The sequence below is a fragment of the Limulus polyphemus genome, unplaced genomic scaffold (genome assembly GCF_000517525.1).
Source record: "Limulus polyphemus unplaced genomic scaffold, Limulus_polyphemus-2.1.2 Scaffold1872, whole genome shotgun sequence".
NCBI lineage: Eukaryota > Metazoa > Arthropoda > Merostomata > Xiphosura > Limulidae > Limulus > Limulus polyphemus.
Window position 1 is genome coordinate 150482 of NW_013667482.1, and position 8764 is coordinate 159245.

The following is an 8764-nucleotide window of genomic DNA, read 5'->3' on the forward strand; positions in this document are numbered from 1 at the left end:
GCTTTACAAACCTTAAGACTTAAGAAGAAAAAAAATTTATATTTTGCATATGAAAGCATTGTAATGTTTACTGATAATATACCAAATTCCATTAACATATGCTTACTAATTTAAAAATTATAGCATGAAAACTATAACAAGCACAAAATGGTTATGGGGTCGGTCCCAGAGACCAAGCCCATGCTGAAAGAGTTAATCATTACAAAAACCTAATGTAAGTTTTGCATTTTTTACCTTGGTGATAATGCTTGTTTTGTATCCTGCTCGTGTATTGACTGTCTTTTTGTGGAAGAATATTGTCAGGACATACTATGCCATTGGCCATCATGGGGGTGTCCTGAATAATGCACTTACAGCGACTTTTATTTTTGTCTTAATTTTGAAGAGCGTATTTCCTTTTTTAAGTATGTTGAAGAAAGTTGTCATGTCTCAGATTTAACATTTTATCAATATTCCCAATATCATAATGTCCTAGTAGTCATTTTTTAACCTCTTTTTATTTATTTGAGAGAATTATAAATGGCCCCAGTAGCTCTTTTCAAAATATTCTGGTCTAATTTTGGTAAGACAGTAATCCATCTTGTCTTTTTAAGTGGATTCCTTGAGTATTTTTTTGTAAAAGAAGAGGTGTCTGGTGTATCGTTGTACTTGTGTAATATATGATAGAATTTTAGTATTATGCATGTGAATTTCAAAACAAGTTACTTTTACAAGCAGAACATGTACAGTCTTTTTCCTCAGAAATTCTGTAAAAGGATTGTATTTTGACCATATTTTAGACATTGATAAAATCCTTTATAGTGTATTATCCTTAAATTTACTGATTTATTTATATTCGTGCTTGGCAATTTCATTTATAAAGGTGGGTCTTATTGACAAGCTTTTAAAAGATATGATACTTAAACATCTATATATAATATATATACATATATATAAATTTTCAGATATTTCATTAAATATTTTCTAACTCTCCTGTAAATTTGGTTATTCTGTCAATGAAAAAATTCATTGTTTTTTAATGATTTTGGTTAGATTGAAACATCCTACTTATTAACTTTTCAAAATCTGATATCAAACTTTTACTTTGATTGGCTAAATTGTTTGTCCACAAAACTGCTTAATAGTAAACTAAACATAATATATTTTGTTTTCTTATATTTTTGAAGTTTGTATAATGTGTTCATGCATTTCATAATTACTTAATGTTGATTTTGGAGATTTTTTTGGATTGATTTTTGAAATTCATTCTTTTTTTATAGCATCTAATACTGTTGGTGGTCCAACTCCTCAAGAACTTGTTCGATTAATCGACCAGTGTGACTTAACAAATTCCCGTTGTTCAACTCCCTGTCTTAGTCCATCCCCTTACTTATTGCCAGGAAATATGCCAAGGGTCAAGGCATCAAACATTGCTTTTCTTTCTAACCAAGGAGTGGCACCAGCAGCAACTGAGGCAGAAGCTTCAGCCAGTGATAACATGGAGGTCTCCTCTGATCTTAACCTGTCTCGTTGTTGATGATGTTTGCTTTGAATCTCTCTAATAGGTTTTTTTCTATAGATAGCTGTTTTACATTGTTTCCAATTTAAATTTTTTCCTGAAGATTATGGAGTTTCAGGGACATTTTATCGTTAGCCATTTTAAAACTATGGACCAGTTAAAGTTTCGGGTAACAAATACTAGATTGATTGTTTGTATATGTTGCTGTATGTGTGAAAATTGTAAATATATTCTAATAGAAGTTCATTTGCATCACTGTAGCAAATGGACCATTTAATTGTTACAGTGTTCAGTTAGCCACATATGATGTAATATTGTGGGTTAATTAATTGATGTACTATGGGAAAAAAGTCATCCCAAAACTGGGCTACTCTATAATGGTAAGATTGAATTTTTTTTTTTAAACAAACATGAGAAACTTGTTTTCCGTAAATTACTTTAAAATACACAAAAGTTTTAGAAATCTCAGGTTTTTGCCAACTGCTGTGATATATAGCTATAATTTATCATATTAATGATTATAATCATGTAATACAAAAGTGGTTCATTTTCTGATGTGATTGTGTATGGTTTCCCTTTTAGGTAAAATTATAATTTTCTTTATGCAAACAGTGACAAAGACAAATTGTTTGTGTATAAATATGTAGACAATACATATAGGTGCAGATTAGTTACACAGAACACTTGGGCTGTGAAATGCTATTTGTATGGTCTTTGTTTTTGATTAATTAACAGTAAATGTTCTTTGATATTTAAACCATCCAGTACTGGTCAGTTGAAAAGAAGTGATATTTTTAAGTATTTGACATAAAAAGAAGCTGTCCAATAGACTATTAACAGAAAGCCAGATTTGTGTGATTGAGATTCTCATGTTTCTATGTCAAAAATAAAATCTTCATTCACACAGTCAAGTGTCAGTTTTTTTGTTGTTTTTTTCCAAAATTCAATTAAATTTACTTATATCTTCTACTTCAGCAAGTGTATTTGAAATGGCAGCCATGAAAAATTTTTGGACATTACAACTGGTGTTTGTCAGACAGCTATTCTAAATTACATTACTGGATATAATAGCATTTTCCATGCTGTGCCAAGATTAAGTTTAGTTTCTTTATTATACAAATATTATTAGCTTTAATAAATTTGCTATTTGCTTGGAATATTTCTCTTTTAAAACAGTTTGAAAAAATAACATTATTCGGAATAATTTGTAAAACTTTACTATTAAGCCTACTCTTTCTACAAGATCCACGCACAATATCTGCAGTCTTTTTTTTTTCATAATTTCGTCATTTTTAAATCTAGGTTGACAGAAAAGTAAAATAGCTTTACTTTTTGTACTTGATGGCTTGTAGGAGAATCTGAGAAAATGCACTTTAGTCTAACAAAAAAATGTTTTTATTGTTGTTCTAATGAAAGGGATATGTTGTATTTAAAAATTTGTTAATGAAGTGCAGAGTTATAATAAGAATGCATTTAATAATGCACAAGTTACACTTTGTTTGTGTGTTTTTTCTTACAGAATATAGTGTTACACTGGAAAAACCATTTGTATGGGCTTCAACAAGCATGGTGGTTTAAGCTTTTTTGAATTATGTATTGATGTTATAGGGTGATGAAATATAAATACATTAAAGGAGTGGAGGGTAATTAAAAGTTCTATATTATGATTGAGAGATTAACTTCAAAGATTAGAAAGTGCAAAATTAATTACTAGCTTAAGAATGAAGAGAGAAGAAAAGATTGTGGACATTAAGTAATAGTAATAATTATCTTTGTCTTGATTCAAACTACCCGAATCAGGTTTTTAAAAGTTTTTATAACTTGTTGCTATTAAAGGTCTTAATATCTTTTATTGATACAGTTTTAATGTAAAAATCATGCATAAATGGTGCTGCTTTACTCTAAAAGTTGTAAAGTAGTTGTTTATATTAACTGAATGGTTCTGTCAATGTAATAATTAAAAGGAATATATGATATCACAAAATTCTTGAAGATGTCATCTATCTCATCCTTAACTATTTGGCAGATGTTAAACATATTTTGTTGTTTTTTTATGAGTAAGATGTGGTCTAACTAGAGCAACTGGATGTTGCTCATCATTTAAATTTTGTGTGAGATTTTCTTTAATGTTGTATTTTTTTTTTTTTTCTGAAAATCAATTTCTGCAAGTGAGCACCTATGATAGAGACTGATCTGCTAGTATCTCAGAAGAAACAGTATTTTAATTACATGTATGTCATATAAAGAATGTCTTGCTAATATCCCAAAATATAAATATACTTTCATGATAGATGGTCATGTAAAAACAATGTTTATAACCTGGAACATACACAATTTCTTACTGCCATACTAATGTGTGAAAACTATCATAAGTATAAAGAACTTGTGTGGTATCCTACTAATACCACTTTTGATGACAGGGTAAAATTAAAAGTGTCCTACTAATGCTACAAACCAGTATGTCTGTAATGGTTTGCAAACATGAAAATTTTTGATGTACTAATGTCACAAAACTTAACACTTGTAATATCATGAAGCACTTGGTAACTTTATAATGCTGTCAAAAGTTAACTTGTCCTATTAATATCACAAAACATTCAGTTTATTTGTAATGGCTTGATAAATTGAAAAGGGCACACATACATTTATAAGGTGGCTTTTAATACAACATACTTACAAGATATGTATCAGCACAATATATTTCTACATAGAGCCATACCTTTTTCAAAAATATGTACATCTACAAAGTCTGTTTATACGAAGTGTCGGTCAATACAACATTCACACTTATAAGATGTCCTTTTGTAAAGTATGCACACTTGCAGGACTTTTCTCTACAATACATATTTTTAGGGAATGTTTCTTAGTTCTACGTATATATATATATATTTAGTAGTTTGATAATGATTTAAGAGAATATAAGCATCTGATACTTTCATTATGAGCAAGTTTTAATAGGTGCTCCTTACTTGATTTATAGTTTGTTCAGAATTTCCAGATAAAACACAAGAAATGTATTTATAGACAATTTAACAATATATGTTTGTGAACTTGAGATGTAGTTTCATAAGTTTACAATAAACAGTTACAGTTCAGGTAGGACCTATCTTAAGCAGTAGTTGCAGAATATATATAACAAGTACAAAAAAAAATGCAATGTTTTTTAGCATAAAAACATCTGCTTATTATAGTTCATGAAAGTTTTTATTCACTGACTCTAAAGATCTGTTAAACAATGACTGTAGGACAGTATGTGTAAAAGAGCAGGTTTAGTATTGTGATATGTGGGCATATACGTTTTCTACTTGCTTTAGTGATGGAGATTTCAAAAATTTCTTGGTAATGCGTTGTTCAGAAAGTTAAAATTTCTTTGTTCTAATTGTTTTGTGTATTTGTTTCCTATATTACGTGATGTCTCTGATGTTCGATAGGATATTGCAGTAACATATATTATTCGGTCTAAAAGGAGTGGCACTGTAATATCCTTTGCTGGCCGTTTATGACGTTGAGTGAATGAAACAGTTGACCAATGTTGTGAGGGTCACGATATTGAGCTGATGATTGGTTCTGATTAAACTCTCAAGGGCGCTGTAACAACCCTAGTTTGCTGTGAGAACATTGAGTTCTCTATAACTGGTTTACCAGTTCTGATGGAAAAGTTAATTGTAGTTGGATAACTGGTTATGAACGAGCTGACGAGGCTGCAAAAGCAGTACTGTTTTTGTTGTCCCTCAAAGTCTCAAAGAATTTCTATATAACTTATGTTCATTTATCCTCTTCGTTAACTACCTGTTAAGAGGAGTTCACGTACAGTTCCCAGTGTTACTAATGTTCCTCATTCAGTTTCTAAAATTGTGTTGCTACCTCTTCGGTTTTTGACCGACTTGGTCGATTTTTTTTAAGGATTTGCCGGTTGTCAAAAAACAATTTAATCTGTTGTTTTTGTTTTTTATGTGTGCCTAAAGATTTCGTTGTTTTCACATTACAAGGCGATAGTTAATATTACTCGATTCTTTGTCCAGATAAAAGATCATTGCCACTTCCTCAATTTAAACGATGATATATCAAAACTGCTGAAAATGCAGCAGTTGTCTTTGTCGTGTGTGGGAGAGTAGGTGGCTGTTGTAACATGTTAGTATAGAGTATTATTTTACATAGTCCTGTAATTCACTTTTTAAAATGTATGTGTGGGTGGGGGGCAAGCCCGTAGCCAGGGGGGTTCGGGTGTGTGAACGAACAGCCCACTTCCACCGGGGCTCCGCTCGCCTTTTAACATTTATTTTTTCCCATTCTTTGATGACGGCCTCTCATTATATAATTGCACTGTGCAAATATGCGGAAATGGCATTTTCATACTTATCGTATGTTTGTTTGTTTGTTTTAAATTTCGCGCAAAGCTACACGAGGGCTATCTGCGCTAGCAGTCCATAATATAGCAGTGTAAAACTAGAGGGAAGGCAGCTAGTCATCACCGCCAACTCTTGGGCTACTCTTTTACCAACGAATAGTGGGATTGACCGTCACATTATAACGTTCCCACGACTGAAAGGACGAGCATGTTTGGTATGACGGGGATTCAAACCCGCGACCCTCAGATTGCTAGTCGAGCCATGCCGGGCCAACTTATCATATGAAACTTACTAAAGATGTATATTTGCAGTGACAATAAAGAAACCATTAGATATTTCGGAAATTTTGTTCGTCCCTGGGCACTAAAGTTACACAGGAAACGAGTTCCGCTTTGAACCAAAAAGAACCCCCACTTCCAGACCTGTCGGCGAAGAGGGGGTAGTTTGCGGAGTTGCCTTCTCGGGAGAAAGGTGTCAGTTTTTCTTTTTTGCATTTCAAAGACGGTAACCTTATTTTTAAATCGCCCTCTTTGTTTATTCATATTTAAATTTAACCTACAACGCATATTCCCTCCTCATCTATAAATTAGTACCTCACATAGTTATATGTTTATTAGCGTACATAAATCTGATACACTTGAAAACACTAAAACAAAGAAGTTAGTTAGTTAATGGGTGAGTCAGCCAGATGAATATTTAGAAAGTGAGTGAGTTAGGTAGCGTGTGTTATTCGGCAAATTTGGAGTTTGCATTGTTTATATGAAAGGAAATTCAAGAAGAAAGTGACTGTTAAGTTTTTTGTCAGTTAGGCCTTACTTTTTCTTAAATGGATTGGATTTACATTGTTCTTACGGAATAATAATAAAAAAACGTCCAACAAAATATATCTCAAATACAACTGTAATACAGACATAGATTCTAAACAAGAGCAATACTGTTCAACTGTTTTAAATCAAAATATCATATTGAAAGAGTCCACCAATTGCCGACTTAGGGCAGTACTGTGTAGCAGACAATTTCCAAAGTAACGTTGGCATTTGTTTGACAAGTCTTAATAAGTTTGGTTTGTTTCGTATATTTAGACAAAGCAACATAATAGATGCAAGTTCTCAAAATTTATAGTGCAGTTTATTTCAATTTATATTTTTTTGTTAGTCATACAGACAAAAAATTACAAAAGTCACGGAACAATAAGAAGAAACTCTAAGGAAAAGTTTGACACCTTGCATCCAAATAAATATGCTACTATAATGCAGTGGAATGATATTTTCAGGTAAAAACCACTGATTTCCCCTAAGTACGAGATAGAAATATTCAAAATAAATACAGATTCGTTCAGGAAATAAGGAAGGTAATTCTGATCAGATAACCGGGTCTTTCTAGTGTGTGTGTGTGTGTAAAATAATGAGACTGGGTAAAGTTAAAAAAATGACAAGAATTTTTATTATAAAACAGGCAAAACGAAAACGCAGCGTACATATTTGCACATACGAAAAGACAGTCGCTTCTACTAGGCTATAGTTAGTCCCGCAACTTTTCTCTCAAGATAATAGACTTCCGTTGAACTTAAGCGTTCAATATCTTCGAATCATTGACGAACTGGGCAAAATGTGTTCCATCACAATTAATGGATTTCTTATTACAGTATCATGCCTCATGTGAATTATCACATTTCGGAAATTAAGTCCAACTTCGACAGTGCACAACAGTATGTCCAGAGTTATAGCAATAAGTACACTGTAACAAGATTATTGATGTAAGGTCTTACAGAAAGGAGTTTAAAACCAATATTAATATGATTGGGCAAATCTGTTCCCTCAAAAGTGATTAAAACATTCCAATTATGTATTGGACTTCCTTTTTCTATCCTAATCAGTTGTTGCCCACCAAGGATCTTGTAATCTAAACTAACCAGTCTCTGGTGACATTTCAAAAGCAGCTCCTCCGTGTTGGACAGTTAGACCATTCACATTATTGAGACACCTGAAGCAAGACTCAAGCAGAGGAGTGTGATTTTACTTCCACCACTGCATCCCCATCAATAAGTTTACACATTTCATGAATTTCAGAAACAGGAATTAGTTGTTTCAAACTCTGGCCAAAGTCAATTGATTGCATTTACTCAATTTCACTTGAATAGAGTATAATAGCATAACTGAATTTTCTATTATAAACTAATTATTAGTATTACTATCATGAAAAAGTGGAGTGTCTCGAGATTTAACTGGAAATTATTCCAAAAGCAACTTTTTTATTTTAATGTGGGGAGTCTAGAAGTTTTGTTTGGAAAAGTTTGATATATCACATCTTGAACAGTAGCTCATGAGGGCTTTCCGATTCCATACTGTTAAGCACTACCAGAACCATAGGAAGCGGTGTCAGTCCATGGCCTGACCCCTATTTCATGTCGTGTATAGCTACAACTTATGTATTAAAACTTGCTTCTGTTAATTCAATACATTACGTTGTGTGTATGCATTATTTGTAGTTAAAGTGGCTCAAGATTCAACCTCATGGTATTAAATTTTCAAACATTTTCTGGGGATCATGCTCCCAGAACCATCTAGAAATGGCAATGGTCTGACCACTCAAAAATTGCTTCCTACGGCAATGACCACTCTTTCCAATTGAGCCAGACAAGGAACAATATCCTCTAACATTAAATTCAAACACGAACAAAGATTCTTTAGTAGACAACACACTGAGGGGATTATTTTCCAGCTCTGGGACTACTCAGAGATTACATTAGACAGAAGTCTGAAAGTCTATTAAAAATAAATAAATTTTATAAAGACAAATATGGATCAATATATACGTTACTTAGCTACCTATGTCAGTATAGAAAGGTTTAATGCTACAAAAAGTACTGAAACAAGAAAGTCAAACTACAAAACTGAGTTACTTACAATTAAAAAAA

At 32.3% G+C, this 8764-nt stretch overlaps 1 protein-coding gene across 3 annotated transcripts in view; it reads left to right on the forward strand.

Moving 5' to 3' along the window:
- LOC106465214 (BTB/POZ domain-containing protein KCTD3-like) overlaps nucleotides 1-3482 on the forward strand; it is a 65415-nt gene extending 61933 nt beyond the window's left edge. For all 3 annotated transcript variants that reach the window (XM_022393070.1, XM_022393071.1, XM_022393072.1), the window contains one exon: nucleotides 1260-3482. In XM_022393070.1, the coding sequence (XP_022248778.1) occupies nucleotides 1260-1516 (257 nt within the window). In that variant the 3' untranslated portion in view covers nucleotides 1517-3482. The remainder of the gene's footprint in view (nucleotides 1-1259) is intronic.
- Nucleotides 3483-8764: the final 5282 nt, after the last annotated feature.